Below are 27,043 nucleotides of genomic sequence, written 5' to 3'. Positions count from 1 at the left end.
TGTTCCCCAAACCCTGCCCTTAGGGGCTGGCCAGCCGTCCCCACCCACACCCCACCCCACGTCTCCAACTGCTGGCCACATATCACCTCCTGTACTTGCCTTCTCCCTGGTGGGGGAGGCCATCCCCTTCCCCTGGGAGGCCTCAGGGTTCTGCTTATTTTCAGGACTTTGGGTGGAAGGGAAGACACCAAAGGCTCCTTTAAGCTGACTGCTGCATACACATTTCACTTTTTTTTCCTTTGACAAGACCAAAAAAATCCAAATATTTAAGTTTTTATTATTATTAATATTATTATTATTTGACAATCTTATATCCAATGGGCTCTCTAGAAGCTGCATCCCCAGCCCTTTCACCTTTTCTTTGAATGTAGTTCCCAACCTTCAGTTCCCATGCCCGATGTTGAAAACAAGCTTTGCCAGGTCTTACTACTGCTGCTATAAGCCAGGGGAGGGTGGTTTCTTTGTTTTGTTTTGTTTTTAAATTTTCCAGCCAAAACCAAAGATTTTTTAATGATTGTATAAATGCAAAACAAACAAAAAAACCAAAGAAAAGGGAAGTCTTCAGCGTCAATCCAGTCTGTGGCGTCCTGGCGTTTAGAGGAGTGAGGCCAGGGGCAGAGTGGGGGGGGGCTCTGACTGCATCGAAAGGGCAGGGAGTCTGTTTACCATGTTCCAGGGTTTGCAGAGGCGCATGCTTAGTAGCTTTGGCTCTTGCCAACTTGTGAACATGCCATGGAACAAACTGGCATTTCAGATTTTCCAAAACAGTAGACAGAAGCCCGTCACCATGCTAATCCACCCTACCACAACCACTACCCTACAATAGCCATGGTCACCACAGGGGTTTGGCACAGGGACTAGGAGGGTGGGGATGCGGCTGGGCCGCCATGGACTCCACAGAGTGGGGGAAAGTTGAAGACACTGGCGCAGGATTGGCTGCTCTGCTGGGTGCTTTAACCTCTGGGGCGGTGCCCGTGCCCTTCTGAGCCTTTTCTCGTCCTTTACTGGAACTGCTTGGAAGTGGCTGTCCTGTTTGTGAGCAAACATGCAGAAGGATTATCAAGCTTTTCATTTCTCCTTATTGTAGGTTTGTTTCCTTTTTGCAGCACCACTGTGCAACTATGCATTGTATTTCACAACCTTTTGTGCTAGGTAGATGCCTGTGACTTTTTAACTTGGGGGGTGGGGGGTTGCAAATGAAGGAACTTTTTACATGGATCTTTTTAATCTCAGTTGATTGGGGGAGGGGGGGTATTTGGTTCTAGGGTCATACAAGCTCTATCCCAAAGCAAAATCCAAATGTTAATAATATTAGCCTGATGCAGATACCAAAGATAATTTCTTTCCTGCAGAACCTTAGACTTGTGTATTAAGTACGATTACCCAGCACTTGCATTAGTCTAACCTCAGTAATTCCAAAGCTTAGATGTATATTTTGGTATATTTCTGGGATATTAAAAAAAAAAATGTCGTTTAACTTCTTGTTTGTTTCAGTGTAATGCTCTTAAAGTCATAGCATGAAAATAACTGAACTGTCCTATTCTTAGTAGTTTGAAATAATAGTATTTTTGTATGTTTTGGGTGTGTCTATGTATGTATTAACATAACAGTTTTCACTGCCTAGGTGTTCGTAATAAAAAAGAAAACAAAAAAGTTCTGAGTGTACATAATATTCAGTAATAAACTTCCACTGGGTTCAATTTGGATTGAATATTTGCTGATTACCGTATTCCCAACTGGGATTTTGTTTTGAAGAGACAGTGATCGAACGTGTTTTTCTAAAGCTCTTTTTCTTTCTCTCTGTCTTTGAATATCTTAGCTACCCGACCCTTTTTCACTTCTTCCTTTTTTTTTTTTTTTTTTTAATATTGATTCAGGGGTGTTTTTCCACTGTTGTCAAGGGAGAGACACAAGAGGGATTTGACCCCTTGGCCTCCCAAAACTTTTTGTTTTATGTACTTAACTTTAAAATGTGAGTTTGAGTTCTCTTTTGTGGAAACTTAAGATGTGGTGTAAATGATTCTTTCCAAAATTGTCCAGCAGCTTTAATGAGGCAGTGACAATTCCTAATTAGTTTATCGGGAGTCCTTTTACATTTCTCCGTAGATAACTTGCAATCTGGGTGGCTATTGTATAGCCTTACTGTCCCAGAGAGCCTGGTTAGCCATTTCCCCTCTGATAGGAATATTTTATAAGACTCAGCTGATAACTTGGAGTTTAGGGCCTCGTTACCTGGGCCCCTGGGAAACACATTTTCTTGGTTTTTGAAAACCTGAAACACAAGCAACTTTCCACTTAGGGGAATTCGCTGATACCTCCTGAGACCCGAGGAGGTGGTGGGGAATATGAGCGGTGCTGTCTCTTTAAAAGTGCCCTTTATATGATTCCCCCTCCTGGGGCTGCCTGCAGGGGGCTGTAGGCTTGGGAGAGGTTGTGTAGGTGACAGTGAATCAGAATGAAGTGGTAGATTTTGTGTAGATGCATTTGTCTGCTGTAATTTTTTATATATATTAAACTTACTGTAACTGTACAGTTCATTTCTGTTGTAAAACATCATTAAACCATTTTCCAAGTGTTTTCACATTGTTTCTCTGACGTTGTGTTGGTATCCTGGATGCTTCACACACACATTCTCAGACTACTCACCTAAGACTTCCAACTTCTTTTGTCCAGCAGGTGCTCTTCTCAGGAGTCCCAGAGTCACTGTGAGCACACTGGTTCATTGCCCATCCCCACCTTGGCTCCTCCATCCTTACCCCGATGCTCTATGGGGTACTGTGGCCTTGGATTTCAGAGTCTTTCCCCAATATTAAGTGGTGGCTGGATGAGCTGGGACATTATAAATAGCCTCTGTGGTTAGAAGAAATACCACTGAGGACAGGGCCACTTTTGGTGAGAACCTGACCTAAAAGACCTCTGATGGCCTCCATCCTTCCCCAAGTCCTGTGGACTCAGGGTCTGTGCTGTGGCATTGGTGGCTGTTTCTAACCTCAGACACCCTCTGTCAACAACGCTGCCTCTTCCCAAGGCTCGAATGCTCAGCTGGCCTCTCTCCCACTCTTTCACCTGCTCACCACAAGCTACCTATCTCCATGCTGAGCCCTGCACGCCAGGGCCCTCTTCCCATCTTTCTCAGTTCCTGAGTAAGGCCTGGCCCATCTCGACACACCGCGTTGCTGGCCTGGTGCCACATTCTGGACCACTGGTGCACCTTGCTCTCCTGCACGTTCCAAGGAACCATCTTTTTTTCACCCAAGAATCGGCAGTTTTGTTCCCACTGCAGGAGCAACAGGCTGATTTCCTGACAACTAAATGACCATTAACAGGCTCTACTGCCCTGAAATAAAGCTTCCAGTAAAGTGGCATTTTGCACTGAAGCCTTTATTACGCAGAAGATTAAGGCTCTAGCAAACCAGTATAAATTAAGACCAAGCGGAGCAGAGAGGGTTTTCCATCCGTGGCCACATGCACTTTATTACACAGCACTGTCGCACTAAGTTGGCCAAGGCGCTTCCATGCCACTGTCCTGTGGGATCTTTCTGGGGCTGAGTGGTGCCGAGTCTCCCTTGGAGGTCTCCCCGTGACAGGTTTGTCTTGGACACAGTGTGAGGTGAGCAAGTGCCTAACATTCTCTCACACCAGACTCTTCACAACTTGCTGCCCTGTGAGTGTGGGCTCCACGGGGGCAAAGATAGGCTTCTTTATCTTCTGGTCCCCACAGGGTCTGGCACACAAGTTCTATAACGGGGAACATATGCTTGATTGCAGGGGGGGTCCTTTCCTGCCCCCCTCCCGGGCCTCTGGCTCCCTGCTCCCATCCCTGAGCCACCACTGCTTCCCTCTTCAGCCTCCTCTGGCTGCTACCAACTCCCATCTTCCCCTCTGCCCGGATCCTTCACGGGGTGGCAGAACAGCCTCCCCGGCCCAGTCACCAAGAAATGAGAGGGTTCGCTGACAACAGAAGCCAAATTTACAGCAGAAGCGAAGCCATTCCAATACTGACAGAACAATACAGATGATGAGTGTGCACTAACATCTGGGGTTTCTTTGGGGATTTAGCCTGAACCCAGCTGTGTGTGTGAAAAGGAGGGTGCCCGTCTCCCAGGTCAGAGCCTGGAGCTGCACAGAGCTGGGCCGGCCCACGGCCTCTGGGAAACCAGAACACAGCATGCTGCACTCACAGCGGGCTCCTCAAGCATAAGGCCTGGGGGACACACTCCCTCCTAGCGTCCAGGGAAGAACTCTGTGACAGTTTGGAATGGGAATATAACCAAATGTTACAACTGGAAGCATCCTGTTCATAAAGAGGAATACTTGGGTGGTAGAGAAATAAGAGTAAAACGGGTTGTAAATGCTTTTCTTGGGTCTTGAACAATCTGGGTGTCTGCAGGTCTGGCCTGTGGGTGGTGAAATCTCTAGTGCTGTTAGCGAGGCGGCAGGGTCTGCATGTGGAGGGCATCATAGGTGTCCTTGGTGGCCGTGCTGAGTCCCTGCAAAGGGAAATCAAAAGAGTGGGTGTCAGGAACCCTGTGTGGGCTCAAGCCTACCTGGAGGCCAGTAGGTGCATCTGCTACAGCCTGGCCTATGGCCTCCCACCCAGATCAGAGGCCCAGGAACTCCCCTCATGCCGCAGCTGGGGGCCTTGGCCCACCTGGCAGCAGCCGAGATGGGATCTGCATCACCGCTGGTAACGGCCTTGATGCAATTCCCCTCCAGCCAGATTCCCTCCTCCCAGCTTCCCAAGTGCTGTGCCCTACGAGCTTCTGGTCAGACCGCAGAGGAAGGAGGGTCCCCCAGCTGGACCACTGAGCTGGAATCAGGGAGAAGGGCCCAGACCTGCTCCAGAGAATCTACTGTCCCTGATACCTGGCCCTCCAGCGGAAAGTGTGGCTCCTTGGCCCCAGCCCTCCCAAGCCCTCTTCCCAGGCTGTGCTACTACAGTTATGTTCTTTGTCAGGGAACAGGCAGGCTGGTCCCAATCTCACTGGACCCTCTCCTGCTCAGGTCCAGGACACAGATCAACAGCAGTCACAGCAAAACTGGAGGGCCGTTTGACATCACTCTGAACTCAGGCAAGCGAGTGGCCTGACACTTTGGAGTCAGTCAAGCGAGCTGTGAACAGCCCCGGGGAGGCAGAACAAGCCAAGTGAGAACCCACTGGGGGTTACATTCTAGAGAAGTAGGTTCGCTGTGCTTAGTTTGCATAATTATTCACCCTGATTTGCATAAACCAGATATCTGACTACAATAACATTTTCTTTAAAGTTATTTTTCTTGATTTGTTTGCTTCAACCTTCTCACCCATCCTCCCATCCTATTAGGTGTGAGAATGTGAGGCCAAGCAAGGCTTCTCCAAGGCCCAGGGTGGCCGAGAAAGAGGCAGGAAATGGCTTGTGTGGCGTTCTTTGCCTGCATCTGCCCTTTGCTCCAGACCACACAGCCTCTGGGCAGCTGCTGCTTGTCTGCCAAGGCCATTTCCCCTGGGGGCTCCCATGGCCTCCTGGTTGGAGCCAAGTCCTCTGCTTGAACCGGTGAATGCCAGCCCCGCCCCAGGGACTGACTGGCAGAGAAGTCACCACAGGCCTACATGGGTGTCCTGGGTAAGCTGTTGGCATCACCAACAAGCAAAACAAAAGGGCCCGACCTCAGCCCGGGTTAGATGGCACCACCTGGGAAGAAGGGCCAGCAGCGTAGACCAGAGACACTGCCATCAGCACTTACCTGGTAAAGGCCATCGTGCCCCTTGCCTCTTCGCCGCTGGTTCTGTGGCAGTGAGACAAAAAAAGGTTTGAAAGTCAGAGAGTGAGCAGTGACCTTCCTGCTCAAGCACCCTACTCCTCCTCCCCCAGAGAGTCAGAGGTGACTGTCTCCCAGCCAGCACCCCTCCCCCAGGAGAGAAAGCTCCTCAGGCCACTCCAGACCTTGGCCTCTGCAGAGTGAGGTGAGGGCTGAATTGGCCAGGCCAGGATTTGCTCTGTCCAGCTCAGGTCCTCCTGGTATCAGATTCTTGGATCTGGGCTACATGGGAGCTGCCCATGATGCCCTCTGCTTGGAATAAGCCGGCCTGCCTGCAGCTCTCAAAGTTCTTGGCTAACTACAGAAAAGAGTATAGAGGATTTCCCATCACGGCTCAGTGGTTAACGAACCCAACTAGCATCCATGAGGATTGGGGTTCCATCCCTGGCCCCACTCAGTGGGTTAAGGATCTAGCGTTGCTGTGAGCTGTGGTGTAGGTCGCAGACATAGCTCGGATCCCGTGTTGCTATGGCGTAGGCTGGTGGCTACAGCTCCGATTCGACCCCTAGCCTGGGAACCTCCATAAAAAAAAAGAGAGAGTAGAGAGGTTCCTTAAAAAACTAAAAATTGGAGTTCCCGTCGTGGCGCAGTGGTTAACGAATCCGACTAGGAACCATGAGGTTGCGGGTTCGGTCCCTGCCCTTACTCAGTGGGTTAACGATCCGGCGTTGCCGTGAGCTGTGGTGTAGGTTGCAGACGCGGCTCGGATCCCCAGTTGCTGTGGCTCTGGCGTAGGCTGGCGGCTACAGCTCCGATTCGACCCCTAGCCTGGGAACCTCCATATGCCGCAGGGGCGGCCCAAGAAATAGCAAAAAAAAAAAAAAAAAAAAAAAAAAAAAAAAAAAAAAAAAAACTAAAAATTGAGTTGGCATATGATCCTGTAATCCCGCTCCTGGGCATCTATCTGGAGAAAACTATAATTTGAAAAGATATATGCACCCCAGTGTTCATAACAGCACTATTTTCAACAGCCAAGACATGGAAGCAACCTAAATGTCCACTGGCAGAGGAATGGATAAAGATGATGTGGTACACACATACAATGGAATACTACTCAACCATAAAAAGAATAAAATAATCCCATCGGCAGCAACATGGATGGATTATCATACTAAGGAAAAGAAGTCAAAAAGAGAAAAGACAAATACCAATAATCTCACATGTGGAATCTAAAATACGACACAAATGAACTTATCTATGAAATGGAAATAGATTCACAGACATAGAGAATAGACTTACAGTTGCCAAGGGGGAGGAGGGGTTAGGGAGGGATGGATTGGGAGTTTGGGATCAGCAGATGCAGACTATCATATATAGAATGGATAAACAATGAAGGCCCTCCTGTATAGCACAGGGAACTATATTCAGTATCCTGTGATAAACCATAATAGAAAAAAATATGAAAAAGAATGTACATATATGGATAACTGAATCACTTAGCTGTACAGTAGGAATTAATTACAGGAAATTAACTATACTTCAATAAAACAAATTTTTTTAAAATTCTTGGCTCAATATCAGTGTTCACTGGGAATGGCAACTGAGTAGTGAGTACACGCTTGGGCTGTAGAGTTCCTTCAAATCCTGGCTTCCCTAATCACCAGCTACGTGACCTTGGGTAAGTTACTGGTAGGACATATATTTCTCATCAGATTATTATGAGAATTAAATAAGACCATCTACCTGGTAAAAGCACTGGCCAGGCCAACGTCATGGGCATACCGCCTACGTAGTCACACAGGGTTCAAACTTAGAAGGTTCAACATTCTGCTCTCACTGTTTGGAAATTCTTAATCATTTATGAATAAAGGGCGCAAGCATCCTAAGCAATGAACATATGCTGGCACCCATGAAGCCCTTGATAATGATTATTATTAATGGTGACAGATTTGATCTATTTTTGCAAAGCACGGGACATCTTAGAATCTAACTTGGTTTTTAATCCCAAAAGGGCATTATATACTATCAACTGGGTGAGAGCTGGATTAACCTTTGCCTCTAGCGGCCACCACAAGGCTTCTTCAGATAACAGGAGGGATGGGACTAGAGGCCTATGGCAGGGTATCTGAAAGACCAGGGTATCTGAAAGACCACAGGAACTTCTCTAGAGCATCTCATGCCACCCAATCCTTGGGAAGTAAGGAAGAGCAACACCCACCTCACCCTTCATCCCAATCTCACTGTAGGCCTCTGCCATCTTGTCTTTTCGCAGCTCCTGGAGAAGAAGAGGGCGTGAGACACTGGTTTTATCAACTGATGTACAAAGCAGTGGGCTCCCCTATAAGAGGAAGCCTCTGGACTCCCAAGGTGGTGGGGGGCTTCCAGAGTCAAGGCTCCAGGCCTTATTCACACAAACGTCTCTGCCAAAACCCGGCTCCGATGCCACACTCCTCCTCAGCACTTTGGAACCTTCTCTGAGCCACCAGCCCTTTGTACTGAAGCTGAGAAGCTCAAGTTAGGTTCAAAAAGATGCGGGGTCCTAGCTGAAGGACACTCATGCTGGACAATGCAAGGGCTCACCCGGAGCCCCCCAGAACCATTTACTGGAGCAAGTTGTCTCCTTACACAGCCACCACCACGGAGGAATTGCTAGAGGAAAGGGGAAGTGCTCTCTTTACACTAGGTTACCCTCTTCAATGGCCCCCTTTGTGGCAGACCCAGGTCAACACCCAGGATGGGGAGGCTGACCTTTCAACAAGACACTCAGAAGACTACTGGAGCTCCTAGGAACAGGAGGCCCTCTGAGGCAGTTGCCCAGCCTGACCTCACTGTTCCCCGAGGTCTCCACCAGGCTGATGGGGAAACTCCAGCAACAAGCTCCGGGGGTGGCCGAGGGAGGGCAAGCCAAGGGGTTTCCTACAAGCAGCCACTGCAGGCAGCAAGCAAGTGAGGCATTATTTGACCCAGGGAAATGAAGGTCAAGACAGGCAAAGACCATGGAGTAGGGAGCAAAGCCTTCATCCAGAGCCCTCCCCTAGCCCTACCCTCCAATCTTCTAAGGGAAAATGCACCGCCTCCTGTACTCACATTGTACACGACTTCATGGGGATTCTTCTTCCTCTGCTGGGAGAGAAAAAGGGGAGACATCAGAGGTAGAGAAACAGGAATCCACCTGGCCAGGAGGGTTGCAGCACCCTCCCCATTCCCCCTTCCCCACACTCTCTGTGAGCTTGGCCATCCAGCTGTTGCCCTCCCTGTGCACCTGCAGCCCTGGCACCCGTGGGAGCTCACAGGACTACCACGCTTCATACTCCCTAATGCACACGCTCTCTCACACCCAGGCTGAGCCCTGCTCTTAAGAAGACTCTGCTGGGGTCTGCTCCCCTCCCCACAGGGTGTGGAGTCTACCGCCAAAAGGACAGAGTCCCTGGGAGTCCTGGGGTCGGGGGGCGGGGGAGGGCTTCGAGTCTGGGTTGCACATTCATGTGTGTGAGGTCCCTTGTGACAAAAGGGAGCGAGGGCAAGGAGGAGAAAAGGGGCAGTGGTAAAGGGGATCTGTCACATGTCAGGGTCTGGCGAAGTGGCAGAGTGTGCTGGCCCCGAGGAGACCTCGCCTCTGCCCAGCAGAGTGCACACTCGCGCACGTACACACACACACACACATGCACAGACAACAAGGTCCTACCGGTTTTCCCCCCATCTCAGGATCCAGGCCCCCTCTTCTATCCAAGACCGCATACTCCTCTCTTCGTCCGATATTGAGTTCCTAAAACAAAAAAGTGTCAGGGACCGGGAGGGTGCGGGCAGCTGGACTGGGAATTCTTTCTGGGTGGGTTCACAAAGGAGGGAGCAGGGAGTTGGCAAGTCCATTGGCTACCATCATCTTGCAGACCATCTCAAAGAACCTGCTGTTACCATGGCGGGGGGTGGGAGGGGGGGGTCAGATGATCGTCGATTCCATCAAGGTCTTGCACAGAGGGAGGGAACTCGCTTCCCCACCGGAGTGAGGATCCTATACTTCCTTCTCCACCCCCGCCCCCTCTAAGGAACCGCTGCCGGGTAGGGGCTCACTAGGAGCAGGCACTACACTACACTAAGTAGGCGCCTTCCAGCTTCAAATCTCTAGCGCGCGGCATCCTCAGAGCATCCCCAGAGCATCCCCACGAGGCAGGCACGAGGGCTATGCCTGTTTACAGGGTTAGAAAACTGAGCCCCTGGGAGGTTAAAACAACTCGCAGGGCTGAGAGCTGTGGACTCTACCTACAGCTGAGCCCCTGGTCCAGGTTTCCTGCCCCCCACCCCGCCGCCCCCATCCCACCCCCACGCCGACCCAGCAGAGGACTGCACTTTCTCTCAGAGGGGCTTTAAAGGAGAGGCGGACTTACGTTATAGACCTGGTTCTGGCCCGACTGGTAGGCGGAGACGTCCGCGCTCCTGCTGAACTGGAGGGAGAAGGAAAGGAAAGCGCGTTACTCCGTGCGGGCAGCCTCCCTCCGCTCCTCGACGGCCAGCGGAGCGCGCCCTGCCTGCCCCAGCCCGGCCCTTGAGGAGCCAGCAGCCTGGCCGCCCCTTTTCTCAGCTCTACCGTCCTTTTACCTACCAGGGTTCAAGTGCGGCCACAGCGGGGGCGCGGGCACCGGCCGCAGTTTCCTTTCCCCTGCGCGCGCCCAAGCGCGTGCGCAGAAGCGCCTGGTAAGCGGACTGCGCTCCCCGCACCCGCCTCGGTTCCGGTATGTTCTCTAAGCCCCTTCCTCCCAGGGGCTCTGAGGACACCCGGAGAAGGACCCTGGCTGCGCAAGGTCCCATCGCCCATCCTGCCCCCTGCAACGGGGTGCGGATGTGTCGTGCTGGCTTGGTATCTTGAGGACCTGGCCCAGGCATATGGCCTCCCGCTCTCCTCAGTTCATGCGCCTCAGCTGAAATTGCAGGGTCTTACAGATTCAGAGCATTGGGAACTCCCGAGAGGTCGGCTAGGGCAGCGTTGCTCAAATTCAAGAAGGTCAGGGAGTTCCCCGTTGTGGCGCAGGGGAAACAAATCCGACTAGGAACAATGAGATTGTGGGTTCGATGATCCCTGGCCTCGCTCAGTGGGTTAAGGATCCGGTGTTGCTGTGAGCTGTGGTGTGAGTCACGGGCTCAGCTTGGATCTGGCGTTGCTGTGGCTGTGGCCGGCAGCTGTAGCTTCTATTCGACCCCTAGCCTGGAAATCTCTATATGCCACTGGTGCGGCCCTAAGAAGCAGAAAAAGAAAATCAGGCTTTTGCTTTTTTTTTTTTTTTTTTTTTTTTGCTTTTTTTTTTTTTTTTTAATAATAAAAGCTTTTGCCAAAGTCCAAAATCCAAAGGAGAAATGGGTGAAGTCACGGAAGTCATAACAAATGTAGTTTCCTTTCCAGAAGTCCTTCCGCCCTCTGGCCACGCCATGGGCCCCCTTCGCCCCACCTCCCCAACCCCGTCTCCAGCCCCAGCCCCTGCCCCTCCAAGAAATAATGGGTCTACAAGGCACCAGGTGAAAACCCTGAGCTCTGGGCCAACCCTTCCACGCAATGATGAGAAAACTGAAGTTTGAAGAGAAAAGGCTGGTGGGGCCTGGGTCAGCAGCTGGACAGAAGGATCTGGAAAGAGACTGCAAGTCTCCCACCTTCCTGCTCTTCTCTGCCTGAAGCAGAACCCCCTTTTTTGCCAGCAGAACCCCTGATTCTCTGATGTTCACACAACTATGTGCCTCCTCACTAAGGGGCCAGTACCAGGCTCACCCTCCTACTCTGTCCTGCTCAGCCAGACACCACTCCCCACACCTTCTAAGACAACCCAAAGTGCACACCAAGCCTCAGGTACCACCCGAGCTTGAGACTTTCCAAGACCAAGGCCCCTCTGAATATCCATCAAGTTGGGGAGCCTATGCCCTCCCCCTAGAACCCAGTGGTACCCACCTTCTCTCTCAGGAACAGGGCAGTGATGATGACACCATAGATGAAGAGGATCCCATCCAACAGGTAGCAGAGTTTGGGATCAAGCAGGCCGAAGCTCTGCGCAGCTGTGTCAAGAGATGAGGTTGGTCAGCAAGGCCCAGGTGATGAGACATGACCCCGCAACCCGAGGGCTGTGCCATGACTGGTCAAGGAAATCATAACAGCGAGCCGGATCCATTGTCCACACCCCAAGTGACCACAGCCTCTCTTCTACCCCCTTGGACCAGCCCCTGGGAAAACCTAGCCTGCCCCAACAATGGACATGGTGCCTTGGTGGGGTCACAAACCCTAGAACACAGGAGGGAGGCAGAAACTCAGTGGCGTGATGAAACTGTCCCATGTACAACAGAACTGCGGCTTCAGGGCATGGGAACCCAGCTGGGTGTGAGCCCAGTCTGAACCTTGCCCTCTGTGGTTTTCTTTTTTTTTTTTTTTTGCTATTTTAGGGCAGCACCCTCGGCACATGGAGGTTCCCAGGCTAGGGGTTGAATCAGAGCTGTAGCCACCAGCCTATACCACAGCCACAGCAACGCAGGATCTGAGCCATGTCTGTGACCTACACCACAGCTCATAGCAATGCCAGATCCTTAACCCACTGAGCAAGGCCAAGGATCGAACCCACATTCTCATGGATCCTAGCTGGGTGAGTCACGAAAGGAACTCCCTGAACTTTACACTCTGAAAGCCTCTATAAGATACCCACATCTGGATGAATGGCACCGCCACCTGAATTAGGATATATTTACCCCTGAGGCCTGCCCATGGGGAGAGAACAGGACTGATGGCTAAATGAGATCATTTCAATCTCTAAGTTAATTGGGACTGTGAGAATTTGGGTTAACTCTCCCTTCCTGACTCCCTGCTTCCTTGGTGCCAGGCACAGAGCAGTGGGGTCTGGTGCTGGGCTTCCCTCCCCTGGGCGCTGAGGGGTCTCATGAGCAGCAGACAGAGATACCTTTTGTTGGTCCCCTTCCCTGCCTGAACCTGGCAATCTCCCTGCTCACCAGTCCTAGTTCCACAGCCTCAGCCTCATCCCTTGTGCTCCCGTCCCCTGCTACACTTGTTATTCCCAGGACACACCTTGCTCTTCCAGATTTTGCTTCTGTGTCTTTGCATGCACTACCCCCTTCACATAGTCCCTCCCTGCAATACTACCATCTGATGCATTCTACCAGATGCAGCTCAGAGGGGCCCTCTGTTTACATTGCACCCCAAATTGCCAAGGGACCCCTAATCCCTACTGCCATAATAACCTGTCAAACTGTTGTATGCATATTAGTTGGCACTTGTGCTGCCATACAATGGTATTTCGGCAGGAGGTACAGGAAATATTCTGGTTAAATAAAAGTTAGCATTTTTGCCTGAAAGCTCCCCGCTCTGTGAGTGAAGAGTCACGGATTTTAGTCTAGGCTGTTATTCCTACCAGGTATGTGCGCAGCATCTCAAGTTGTAAAACGGGGTTTAGTAGGCGCCTCTCTCCAGCCCTGTCTGGTATCACAGAAGCAGAGATCTCGGCCGCCAGTTTCTCCAGGCCCCGGCCGCCCCCTGTTGGCCGCCTGTGACCAGGACTTTGCTGGGGCTAAGAAGGCTGCCTCATCCTTACTAGCTTTTTGACTTGGGGCGAGTTTTTTTACCCTATTTCATCTGCCTTTTCTGTTCACCAGGTGAAAACTGCAACATTTCTTTAGGGTTTACTCCGTGCCAGACATGGCTTTGATGTAATAACTTGTCAGGTCCTCCCAAGAGCACCATGCAGACACGGAGGCACAGAGAACCTCAATGTGAGGCAGCCCTGGACGACTGGGGCAGTGCATCTCCCCTCCCTTCGCCCTCCCTCTGGGCCCAGCCCTGCCCACCCCGCTGCAGCCCCACCGCAGGAACAACGTTTTGGCTTCTCCCACAAGCCCTGGGAACAGGTGACTCAGGGCTGCCCCAGAATCCCCACCCCCACCCCCTGACTCCCTCTGCCCTCAGACCTTTGACCCTAAGATTCCTTCTGCCTTACTGCCCCCAACACAGCTGATCTCTTTGTAAACTTCCCACAGCCCCTGCTCAGAAACCATCCAGGAGCCAATCTTTCAGAGTAAAGTCCAGCCCTGATTTAGAAGCCCAGGTTCAGTTGCCAGCAGCCGCCCCCATACTGCTCCCCAATCCTGCTCCAGCCACCTGCCTTTGCTGGAGCTGGTTCCTCTTCCCTGACTGCCATTGCTGGCACCACCTGCTCTTACTTAATTGCTGGAATGGGACTTGGGTCCCGTGTCATGTGCCCCAGTGAGACTCCAGTGTGCTGATGGAGGTGCAAGAGCCTGCCCCCAGTAGAGCTCTCGAAGACATAGTATGTTGAGTTATGAAATTCCCCTCCATCTAGGCCAGAGAACAATAGCTGCATCTTCTTCCTTCTTGCCTTTTCCACAACCCCCAACAAAAGAGTGCAGGATACAGAGTAGACACTCATTAGACACATGGAATTTTCAGGGAAGATGTCCAGCTCTGGCCCTGAGGCAAAGCCAGAAGCCCCCACTGACCCAAGGCGGGGGTCTAAAGGCCTCTAGGAGACAAGCCAGCCCCCAACAAAGGCCACCAAAGCTGGGGTGATTTTTTTTCTTTTAGGGCTGGAAAGGAGGTGTCAGTGGCGATTTATGGGGGTGGTTGAGCTTCAGAAAAAGGGTTGGGAGAAAATCGCTCAGTTACCTGTCACATAAAATGAGAACAGAAAAATTACTGGACAGTAAATTTAGAACAAATAAGAAGAAATATTTCTTGGTGTTGTGCAGAGCCAGCGCAGTGGGGGAGGGGACTGGCCACCCTCCCCAGAGATAAGTAACAGGGGCACTTCTTTCTTTCTTTCTTTTTAAAGAGCAGCATGATTTTATGACCAGTGACAAGTGTGCTGTGTGTGGTTTGGTTGAGAAGAGGCTATTAATTGTCACACACTCCCCAGGGTAGGAAATGTGCCTCTACCTAGTCTAGCTGTGCCGCCGCTGGGAGCAAGAGCACTGAGGAAGGCTGTGACAGTTCTCTAAGTTCCTTGGAAGGACCCAGGATCAAATTCAATTATGTGATGAATTAAGTATTTATCAGACATCTACTTGATGTCAGGGGATATTGAAATAGAAAGAGCCCTGGGAGTTCCCGTCGTGGCACAGCAGAAATGAAACCAACTAGGAACCATGAGGTTGCCGGTTTGACCCCTGGCCTCGCTCAGTGGGTTATGGATCTGGCATTGCTGTGAGCTGTGAGGTCGCAGACGTGGCTCGGATCCCGAGTTGCTATGGCTCTGGCATAGGCCGGCAGCTGTAGTTCCATTTAGATCCCTAGCCTGGGAACCTCCTTATGCTGTGGGTGCAGCCCTAAAAAGCAAAAAAAAAAAAAAAAAAAAAGCCCTGGATGGGGTGTTAGGTGGGTTCCATAGCAATACAGCCGTACCCTACAGCAAGTATAAATTCCACTGCCAAACAAAGGATGAAATTAAAGCTGTAGTCTTTCATACGCACTATAGTTTTTGTGTGCTTCTGAGCTATGTATCATTGAACTTCTCTAAGCCTCGTCCTCATCTATAAAATGGGGACAATAATATTACCTGTCTCATTAGCTAATGGTGAGGCTTGAGAAAATTATCATGGGTGCAGGACCTGGCAGAGAGTGGCTAAGTGCCGTCATGCCAGTGCCTGAAAAGAGCCTTGGTGGTCAGCCCAGGCCCCTGGACACGCAGTCCCTCCTGCAGTCCAGGTTGGTGTGAACATGTGTGGTGCCTGGGCAGCAAATTGAGAGCATCTGCCACCAGCTTCCCATCCCAGGGCACCGCCCAGCCCTGGTTGCCACTTCCCATCTGAAGCACCGTGATTTTTACTTTAAGCGTAATAAACTGGAACCTTCTTGCCAAGTAGCAGGTGTGAAAAGAAAATCAAAATTGCATCAGTATTTTTAAGAGAGCTCTCAAAAATGGAGCCAGGAGGCCATTAAGGTAGTATCACTTAGGCACGTCTTAGCCTGGATGGATCTGACCTTTTGACCTGATGATGTGATCCTGAACACCTGCCAGAAACTCCAGATACTTATTGGACCCCCTACCCTAAAATAACACATGACCGTCTATCTACTTACGGGACCCCACCCCAACTCTAAAACAACTTGTGATTCCTTAAGGACAAATATTTTTCAATGCACGCCAATTACAATTCTTACCAGGCAACTCTTACCAGCCTGGTGGCTTTTTGTCTTTATAAGCCTTGGCTCTTTCTCTTCCTTGGAACATTCGGGGTTGCCCAAATCTACATCTCCCAAATTGCATAACTTAAGACCCCAAATAAACTCTTTTCTTATTTGCATCCTCCTGTGTTTTTTGGTTAACACAGGATGCCTGGGGCAGGCTCTGTGAGATGCCCAGAGGAGGCTCTACGGGCTAGAGACAGATCACAGCATATCAAGCCATATATAGGTTCATTGTGTCTAAACATGTTAAGAGTCTTACTAGTGAGAGTGAGCCCAGCCATCTCTATACACCCTTTTGACATCTTCAAAAAAGCCCTGAGTTCAGAAAGTTTCATGGCACTGACCATTAACCAGAAGATTCTGAGGCCGAAGAAGGCAGCCTGGAGGAGGCAGCTGCCCTAACAGAGTCTGGTCTCTCTGGGTGAGATGTATTTGAATTGCTACATTTGTCGCCCATGTGGACTGTGAGCTTCTGCGGACAGGATGAAATCACACTGATCCTGCCACAGCCTGAAGCTGCAGACAGCACTGGTGACCCCTCACCCTCAAACAAATCCTGTCTAGAAGCAGGGCATCCGCTGAACTCCCTCTCATCCAGCTAGGAAGGATACCTCCCATTTGAACCCCAATTTGTACTTTTAAAATGACTTCTTGTGCCTGATCAAGTTTGATTCTCATGAGAGCCCAGAAGATAGACAGGAGGCTATTTTTGGGTCCAGTTCACAGGTTGATAAACTGAGACCAGAGGAATCAAGTAACTCCCCTAAGGACCTCTGCAGGTTAGCAGCAGAGCTGGATGGGATTACTGGTTTCCTGATCCCAGCTACTTACTTGTCCAACCTCTCTGCCTTAGGTGCACCTCACCTTTGGGTGCAGGACACAGAGTTTTCACCTAGCTCTGAATTCACATCCCTTACTGTTTGCTGCTTTTGACACTTAGTCACAGAAGCTTGTGAACTTTTCACATCGTGTCTCCCTCCCCAACAAGCCCTGGAAAGCACAGATGATGCATTTTGGTTTCACTTGCTTATTTCCCCTCCTCAGTAGCCCATATGAGGCCACTTATGAAGAGGAAAGAAAAGAGGCCTTAGAGCCAGAAAGACTAAGATTTAGATTCTGAATTTGCTGCTTACTGGCTTTGTGGTTTGGGACAGCTTTCTTAAGCACTCATGCCTCCACCTGCCAAAAGGGTTTCACAAGACTGACTTCACAGGGTACTTATGCAGATGAAACGAGATAACAGTGTGTGGGGAAGTGCCCTGCTTGGGGGCACAGGCTGAGCCCAGGAGTCTCAGGTGAACTTTTTTACCACCATAGAGGCTCTGGAGGACAAGCAGCAGCAGGGGTGGCCCAGAGCTTCCCGCTCCTTCATGCCAAGGTTGGAGATGGAACCTGGTCAGCTTCCCCAGCTTAAGATGGCGCGACCCACCTTTCAGAGTATATGGGGATAAAACCAGACAACGAATATATATCAAGTGCCTGGTACATAGTGGGAGCCCAGCAGTGTGTGGACATCCTGAGATCTCCTGGCTTCACAAAATGATAACAAGGTAACTTGCATTTGCACTCAATGCACAGTGTAGAGAATTCTTTGCCCTTGTGTTATCGGGTTTAGTCCTCAGAACAGCTCTGTATGATATGGGCAGAATTATTGCTCATTCTATTCAGATGAGCAAATTGAGGCTCAGAAAAGTCACTCAGCTAGAAAGTTCCCAAATTTAATACGATACAAAGTCTCTCCACTTTATCCTGGTGCCTCTGAGGTTCCTCTCATCCAGAGAGTTTCCCGCCTTTTGTAAGAATTTCTTCTCCGATACCTCCAGCCTTTGCTTGAAAGTCTTGAGTGATGGAGAATTCACCACCCATCAATTGCCAGTGGAGACCTCTAGTTTTTAGAGCTTCTAAAAAACAACTTTGTTCTTAGTTCTGCCTCCAGAAGCACAAAGAACACAGGTACTTCCACTTCCATAGGGTCTTTAAAATCTCCCCCTTGTCCAGCTTGTCTTCCCCTTAATAAGAAGCACTTTAGCATCTCAGCAAGAAGACATCCTTTGAAGGTAGACAATTGGTGTCCAAGTCCTGGCCCCGCTACCTAACTAGCTATGAGAACGTGGGGTAATCACAGCTGCCTCCCAGGGTGTGTGAGATAAACAGGATGGGCTTGGTACATGGTAAACTCAGTACATAGGAGCTAATGCTATCAATACTAATAGCCTATGATTCAGGTAGGAGCAGACGGCTTCCAAGCCTCCCTGACCTCCTTTTGCATCTCCAATCTTGAGCCCAGGGTCCTGCTGCTGCCCAGCCCCACCCTCAGACTCAGACACAATGGGTGATGACATTGCAGGCTAAGAATTTAGAAAACAGGAAGTCATGTGTTTTCAGGAAGGCAGTGGCAGCCTGTGCTGGCCCCTCGACCACAGCACCCCTGGCAGCCAGACCTCCCCCTCAGGGGAGTTGCTCTCTTTCATTGAGCAAATAACTTTCACTGTAGCAGGAAAGATAGAGACTAGACATACAGGATAATAGTTATAACCGCTAGTTGAAGATTTCTTCTGCGCCAGGAAGCACATGTGTGCTTTCTCATTGGATCCTTACAGCACCTATGAATTTATAGCCGGAAATTTGAGACAGAGAAGTTTAAAAACATGCCTAAAGTCTACAGCCAGAGTTGAACCCAGGCCTATCTGCATCCATAATCCAGAAACCATGTGGTCCAAAGTCCTAACCATCGTTTGGTATTGCCCTTGACCACTTCCTGGTCTTCAGAGATGGGGAGAAGGGATCCTTCCTTCTCAGGGGATCTATATTAGCAGGTGATATTCTGACTTTACAAATGGCTTCTTTCTTTAAGGAAGCAGGGGGCTGAAAGGCCTAGGGGGTTAACAGGTATAGCTGGCCTGTTATCAAACGAGAGGTCAGGACCCACAGCAGCCAGAGCCCGGTGAGGCTGATCCACTTGAAGACATCCTAATCACCTTGACCTGCAGAGCAAGTCTACATTATTTATGAGTACCACATAATTTATTGCTACTCAACTTTACTTTGTCGGTCTCCTCCACCCCCTCCCCAGTGTTGGATTTCAAATATTCATGTTTCATTGTAAAGCTAATCATCTGATCATAACCATCTACAAATAATATTCCCATAGACAAGGAGATTGATTTCATAGAGATAACAGGATTATGGGTGAATATTTCCCTTCTTGTATTTTTATTTCCATTAAACATTATGTTTGTGCAGTAATTTTTTTTCTGTGATCACTTTTTATTTTTAAGTAAATCTGCTTATTATAAAAGTACAGAAAAGTAGAAAAAAAATCAGAATCACCCATAATCACACATTCAAGCCACTATTAACTTGATGGCTGATTGCTTTCCAGTGTTTGTTATTTATAAATTGTAATCATTTTACATAAAAACTTCCCTAAAAAACATTTTTCAGTTATAATTATAATTTAACATTAGATTTTTCATGTTGTTTCATATCTTCATATTTCATGTTACTTTATAGTTTTACTAAATATTTTTTAAGGGTTACATAATAATCCTTCCGCTATTTATTTAACAATTCCCCCATCAACGGCTATTTGTTTCCAACTTTTTCCCATTGTAAACAATTCTTTGATGAACAGCTTCATTCCTAAAGCTTTTTATAGGTTTAGAATTTAGTCAATAATATTTTGAAAAATGAAAGCTAGGACAATTGGCCCAGGAGAAAAATCAGCAAAAGATATAAGTAGGCAATTCTCAGAGGAGGAAAAATAAATTGCTTACAGACATATTAAAAGATACTCAATCTCACTACTGGCCAGGTAAATAAAAGTATAAAATGCCCAAGAGATGAATCTCTTCCACAGCTGGCCAGAAGGCCACAGCTGCAAGGACATGGGGAGGAAGGGCACTCCTGGCAGAGGAATAGCAGGTACAAAGGTCCTGTGGTGAGCCCATGCCTGGCATCTGCTCAGCAAGGAGGTGGGTGTGGCCAGAGTAGTGTAAAAGAGGGAGAGTGATAGAAGATGAGGTTAGAGGGTGACAGGAGGGTAGGAGCATTAGTTAGAACCTCATTGGCTGGTGGATTTTACTCTTATTAAGATTGCAGTGTTTTCTCTTTTTAGATGTTATTTTTGGTAATTTCAAAAACATGAAATAAATTTAAAAGAAAAAAATTAAAGCCAACTGGATAAATTTGGTTCACAGTTACCTTGGGCCCCTGGGTTGGCTAGAGAGGCAGGACAGGTGAGCTGCAGGACGAGCCTAAGATCTGGGCGGCACTGCCAGAGTGTCGGCCTGCTCTGTAGAGACCCTCCAAGAGTTGTCTTCATTTACCTCACTCTAGTAACTTTACCTCTTTCTGCCCTCAACCCAAAAACCAAGCTATGATTTCCACCCAGATAGTAGTTTTATTTCTATTGAAGGGATGGATGCAAATCCATTCATTCTTTTGTTCTCTCTTTGTTCATTACAAAGGACCACCAAGCCTTTGTTTCTGCTATGGGCTGAATTCTGGCCCTTCAAAATTCATATGTTGAGGGCCTAACCCTCACTACTTCAGAATGTGACTCTATTGGGAGATCTTTAAAGAGGAAAGTAAATCAAAATGAGGCTTTAGGGTAAACCCTAACCCAAGATGACTGGTGTCCTATAAGAAAGAGGAGATTAAGACACAGTCACACACAGAGCGAAGACCATGTGAAGACACAGAGAGAAGACGACCATCTACAAGCCAAGGAGAGAGGCCAGAAGAAGCCAGCCTTGCTGACACCTTGATCTCAGACTCCTAGCCTCCAGAACTGTGAGAACATAAATTTCTGTTGTTTAAGTTGCTCAGTCTGTGGTCCTTTGTTAGGGCAGCCCTAGCAAACAGGTGGTTTTCTTCTCTGAAAACAGTCACGATGATTCCTAACTTCTGGGGAATTGTAAAGAAGGGACGTATGGCATGTAAGCGACGACCTAGCACAGTGCCTGACATGTAGTAAGTATCCGAAACACTGTGTCGGGCCATGGTTATTAGGGAAAGGTGCAGGCACTGTGCTAGGCAGCGAGGAGCAAGCAAAGACTCAGATCTAGCCTCACGGCCGAGCAGGGAGGTGAACAAGTACACAGATCGTCCCCAGAAGAGAGATGCACAGGGCCCTGAGGGGACCCAAGGGAGATGGCGCCTTTGTCAGTGCTCTGGGGATAAAACAGTGACAGGCAAGTGACCTCTTCTGGTGAGCAGAATTCATGTTTTGGGTCTTTGTACGCATTCCATCTTCCCAGCAGCCCCTCAAGGCCTGCAGGCAAGACTTTGATTTTAGCGGACAGCTCTTGCTCTGTGCCAGGCACAATATAAGATATATGTATACATATACATACATATACACACATACATTTTATATATATATATAGTGTGTGTGTATCTATATATAAAGAGAGCAATATATACACATACGTATATATGTCTGCTTATGCATATATATATACACATATATGCATGTATGTGTATATATACATCTATGTCTATGTCCATATCTATATCTAGAGAGACAGAGAAGGAAAACAGGGACTCATTCTGCCCTCTTGCCTCTAGCTTGGACCTGCGGCTTTCCTGCTCAGCTCCAGGGACGGTCATGGTCATACCAAACATTTACTCTATGCTTCCCATCTACAAAACCCTTTTCTATTCTTGATTTCATCTCATCCTTACAAGAGCGGCGTGAAGTAAACTGAGCAGATCTTATTTGCTCCACTTTATCAATGGAGAGCCTGAAGGTCAGGGAGGTGAAGTGACTCTCCTGAGGTCCCAAGGAGCATATGTAGCAGAGCCTGAATGAGGGGCCAGGTCTCGCCAAGTCTTTGTTCCTTCTCACACAGCACAGAGCCTACAGCCCTCACGAACATAAGCACCATTTAAAACCCACTCTAAAGCAAACCCTTCATGCAAAAATTCCAGGCAGAATTTTGCCATTTCTCTGAAACTTTAATTTATTCTTCAGATAAACCCTCATGGTATAAAAAGAGATATGCACAAAGATATTTATTGCATCATTATCCGCAGGAGCAAAAAACAGAGAAAAAAGAAAGAAAAACAATGTAAACGTCCACCAGCCTGAAACCAGATAAATAAATATTGGTTTATTCATATATAGTAGTTCAAGAAAAACTAGCACAACAGAGAATTCTGTTGTGCTGTTAGAGAAAGATCTTCCAGATTATTAAGAGAAAAAAAGCAAGCTCTAGAAAGGCATGTATAATATTTGTGTAGAAAAAAGAAAAGGCAGGAATTCCCATTGTGGCTCAGCGGAAACGAATCCGACTAGTATCCATGAGGATGTGAGTTCAATCCCTGGCCTTGCTCAGTGGGTTGGAGATCCAGCGTTGCTGTGAGCTATGGTGTAGGCTGACACTGTAGCTCCGATTCAGCCCCCAGCCTGGGAACTTCCACAAGCCACGGGTGCAGCCCTATAAAGCAAAAAAGAAAAGGCATATTGTGTAGGCTGCACACGTGTGCATATATATATATGTAAATACATAAAAACACCTGATGGAGTTTCTGTTTGGGATGATGACAAAGTTCTGGAAACAGTCACGATTTTAATAAATCTCTCCATTTAGGACTCTCTAATTTCTGTAAACACGGTTTATGCTTTTCAGTGTAAGGTTTTGTACATACTTTGTTAGGTATATTCCCTTTGTTTGAGAAGAAGCCATTGACCAGGAGAAAATATATTTAAATCACAACTACAAAAGAGGATTGAATCTTGAACATATAAAACTCTAAAATACATAAGGATGTTGGGGAGGGAAATTGCTCTGTATCCTGTTGTGATTACGGTTACATGAATCTATCCAAACTTTATTATTATTTTGTTTTTTAGGGTCACACCTGCAACATATGGAAGTTCCCAGGCTAGGGGTCGAATCAGAACTGCAGCTGCTGGCCTAAGCCACAACCACAACACAGGATTCAAGCTGCGTCCACAGCTCACAGCAAATCCAGATCCTTAACCCACTGAGCTAGGTCAGGGATCAAACCTGAGTCCTCATGGATACTACTTGGGGTTGTTAGCCCTGAGCCACGAGAACTCCCTATCCGAAAATTTAAAGCTCAGAACTAAATACCAAAAATAGTGTATTATTAATTATCATTACTATTAAGTCTGTAATTTTTTAAAAAATAGAAAAATCTACAAGACAGTAAAAAAAAAAAAAAAGAAAGAAAAGAAAAAGTTCTGGAAACAGTTGTGATTGTTGCACCACATTGTGAATGTACTTCATGCCATCAAACTGTACACTTAAAAATGCTTAAATGGTAATTTTATTTATACTTTGCCACAACAAAAAAGTTTCTAGGAGTTCCCATCATGGGGCAGTGGAGACGGGTCCGACTAGGAACCGTGAGGTTGTGGGTTCAATCCCTGGCCTCGCTCAGTGGGTTAAGGATCCGGTGTTGCCGTGAGCTGTGGTGTAGGTTGCAGACGCGGCTCATATTCCACATTGTTGTGGCTCTGGCGTAGGCCAGCAGCTACAGCTCCAATTCAACCCCTAGCCTGGGAACCTCCATATGCCTCGGGTGTGGCCCCAAAAACAAAAAGACAAAAAAAAAAAAGTCTCTATATCATCAATCATATCTATCTAGCTGTCCGGATAGCTACATGCACAAAATACATTATCCACAGTTAACTCCAGAGAGTGGAAGGGGAAATTGAGCAAATTTTTCTTATTTTCCACACTTACAACTTTTTGTGCTTTTTGAAACTCTATGATAGTATATTACATTTCTAACATTAAACAACACAAACAAAAACAAATGACATGAGTCAAACAAGGTGTGTGCCGCACAGTTCTAGGCAAGAAGAAAGTAGAGGGACGGGGATTGTCTACCTAAGAAAGCACCTTGAACTTGGCTGTGGCTCAGTACATTTCTGGTGACTTGCTGAAATACTTACTTGAAGTATTTCAAATGTACAGAAAATTTCACTCTAATGGTATTTTTATGTTCATGCTTATAATACATGTAAGCACGAACATAAAAACAATGACTGCTCGTGAGTAACTTAATCGCTATCGTTGTTAATATTATCCAGTGCTCCAGAAGAGATGCTTTCAAACAGAAGTCCCTCTGGTCCCCATCCCTAACATGAGAACCAGCCCAGGCAGGGGAGAGCTGCTCTGACCCACTGCCTCACTCCAAACACGCCCTTGCTTCCTGAGTTAGGCACCCAAGAGGCCAGGCAGGTTTCTGAGCATCAGTAGCTGAGCTGCCTGGGCAACCCGAGAGACCGTGCTCAGAAAGGGAACCAGAAGGGCCATTCCTATGGCCCTCATCTGCCCTCTAGGAACCATTCTGCTGGCCCCAGGTGACTGAGGGTAACTCCTCTAGGTTCCCGAAGCACCCCCAGGGGAAACCTGTGTATCTTTCTGCTTGACTGACGCCCCCTCCAGCCAGAGGGCTCCTCGAAGCAGGGGCCATGCCTCCTGCACATCTGTAGGCCCTGTGATGGGCTTCCCTTGTTACACTGGTTGGGGGGTGGGCAGCAACGCTCACGATGAGGCCCGCCACTGCACCAAGCTTCAGCTTCTCCAAGACAGGGGGAGAGGAAATGCTGTTTTGATTTGAAGTCAGACATGAATACCTCAGGGGATAGAGCAAACAACTCCCTGAGATTTTAAGCCTGAGAAGGCTCAGGCTCACTGTGCCCGGTGTGGGGGTCACTGCTGGAAAGGAGATGGGGAGAAGCAGTGGCCTCTCCTGGAACAGCTTGTTCACAGTACCCCTGGGCCCCTGCCACCCAGGTCTGACAGGAATGCATCCTGCCCCTGGATGTCACAGCCCACCTGGTCTGCTCAGGGGCTGGACTTTCTCTCCAACCACACCCAAAGCCCAGCTGTGCCAAACCCCAGCCCCAAAGTCGCCAACCGAATTCATGAAGGACAGCCTGCCTCCTGAGGGAAAAGAACCCTGGGCCGGGCTGAGGGGCCTGAGACCCTTCCTTCCCACGCAGTCAGGGTGGGCTTCCCGCGCTGTGGGTCGCGCTGTCCCACCACCTCTCAGTGCGGTTACACTGGGAGCAGCAGCTCCTCCCCTCGGCCCACAGCTGGCTCCTTGCTCGAGGTTTCCTGTCGAGCACTGCCATCCAGGGCCTGGGTTATCGCCCGAGATCTCCCATCTGAACTTGAACTGCTCACACACTCTCAGGCGCCCGCCCCCACTTGCGGTCCCTTCCCCCCGGAACCGCACCGCCCCCAGCCTCTGCGGGGAGGTCTACCGGGGTGGGAACGCTGGCTCGGGGGTGGGGCCGGAGGGGCTGCCTCCCAGATGAAGGAAAACTGTCCAAGAGTACCCACCCCCAGCCCACCGAGATGCAGGGACCAGGCCAGGAAGAGGGGGTAGACAGTGACCAGGAGAAGGCCTGGCTCTGGGTCACTGGGCACACGGTCACACCTGTCCACAGTGGTACAGCCTTGAGGACAGGCTGCTGCTTTCCGATCTGAAGGCCCAGGAGAGGAAAAGCCCCTCTGGAGACGTAAACCTCCACCTGGGGTGGAACCTCAATCCCGCCAGCACTGCTCCTCCTTCCTAGAGAACCAGGAGGAAGTGCAGGGGTCTCTGTGTTCTCACACAAGTGGGGGACTCCAAATGTCATCAAAGCTGCCACTCTCACAATCCGCAGCTGCTTTCATTTTGGAGCCCTGAGCACAGTGTCAGGGCATCCTGGGGCCGACGCCCAGCAAGTGGAGAACACTGGATTTTATCTCCACCGCTCTGGGTGGGGTTCTGGGAATGCACCTGTCAGAGGGGCTGTGTTCTCTTCCACGCAGCTGGGGAGTGGCCCAGGAGGCAGACCCTGTTAGCTTCTTCTGATTTTTTCTGATTTGAGCTAATCAGGTCGCATGACAGCGTACATATAAATAATACAGAAATTTTTTTTTTTTAATCTTTTGTCTTTTTAGGGCCACACTCGCGCGGCACATGGAGGTTCCCAGGCTAGGGGTCTAACCAGAGCTACAGCTGCCGGCTTACACCACAGCCACAGCAACACCAGATCCGAGCCGGGTCTGTGACCAGCACCACAGCTCACGGCAATGCCAGATCCTTAACCCACTGAGTGAGGCCAGGGATCAAACCTACAACCTCATGGTTCCTAGTTGGATTTGTTTCCACTGTGCCACGGCGGGAACTCCCAGATGCAGAGAATTTTGCGTGAGGACAGAAAAAGCCAGCTGAGCTCCTCTCTGGGTGAAAAGAGGTGGCTTTACTCTTGGCTGTCAGCAGAGCCAAAGCCCTCAGCAGAGCTTGCCAGTCAGGTCTGGGTCTTGCCAGAGCAGCTCAGTGAGTCTCTGAAGACATGCTTCCTGGTGTTCTCTTATATGCTTTACTTCCCATCACCTTCTGGGTTGGTTGGGTCTGGAAGATTCTCTGAACACATCCAGCCCCACCTGAGCATGTGTGGACAGGCTGCTCCTTGAAGGAGGGCAGCCCCAAGGCTCTCTGTCGTGGACACAGAGCAATCTAGCAGGGGCCAGTAACCCCATGCTCTGTCGCTTCTGTCAAAGAAACAACCCGAGGGACCACGACCCTGATGTCACAGGTCCACGCTGTGTTTGTTCCCCATGTTTCATGTATTGAATGTGATCTCAAGGGGACGTTGTGCCTTCTCTAACATGGCCACCTGGAGTTCTGCCTTGTTTAAAATATACTAGGAGTTCCCATCGTGGCACAGCAGAAACGAATCTGACTAGGAACCACGAGGTTTTGGGTTCTATCCCTGGCCTTGCTCAGTGGGTTAAGGATCCAGCGTTGCCATGAGCTGTGGTGTAGGTCACAGACGCAGCTCGGATCTGGTGTTGCTGTGGCTGTGGTGTAGGCCGGCAGCTGTAGCTCTGATGGGACCTCTAGCCTGGGAACCTCCATATGCCTCGGGTGCCTCCCTAAAAAAGAAAGACAAAAATAAAATATACTAACAAGGACTATGGTCCTGGCATTTCTTTTTCTCCTAGCTCCGCTTTTTTTGACATCCAGTCATTTGCTGAGGACCAGCTCGTTTGATACTGGGGCCTGCCGGGGAAGACCTTGCTCCCACCTGTGTCTTGGGAGATTCTGAACAGCTGGTGTGAGACGCCAGCCTGGGGGGCGCCAGGA

The 27,043-nt window shown here is 49.1% G+C and overlaps 1 protein-coding gene across 5 annotated transcripts in view; it reads right to left on the bottom strand.

Annotated features, from left to right (window-relative positions):
• CD247 (CD247 molecule) overlaps positions 978-27,043 on the bottom strand; it is a 92,622-nt gene continuing 66,556 nt past the window's right edge. Inside the window, exons 1-7 of one of the 5 annotated variants that reach the window (XR_303057.3) lie at positions 10,337-10,818; positions 10,122-10,178; positions 9,422-9,502; positions 8,824-8,856; positions 7,955-8,011; positions 5,722-5,763; positions 978-4,490 (exon numbers count right to left, since the gene is read on the bottom strand). Coding sequence is in view for 2 of the 5 variants with exons in the window: in NM_214155.2 (NP_999320.2) it covers positions 4,425-4,490; positions 5,722-5,763; positions 7,955-8,011; positions 8,824-8,859; positions 9,422-9,502; positions 10,122-10,178; positions 11,669-11,772 (443 nt within the window). In the remaining 3 variants the exon portion in view is untranslated. 5 annotated transcript variants of the gene reach the window in all.

This window comes from Sus scrofa, chromosome 4 (assembly GCF_000003025.6).
Source record: "Sus scrofa isolate TJ Tabasco breed Duroc chromosome 4, Sscrofa11.1, whole genome shotgun sequence".
In the NCBI taxonomy this organism is placed as follows: domain Eukaryota; kingdom Metazoa; phylum Chordata; class Mammalia; order Artiodactyla; family Suidae; genus Sus; species Sus scrofa.
This window is presented reverse-complemented; position numbering and strand designations above follow the sequence as displayed.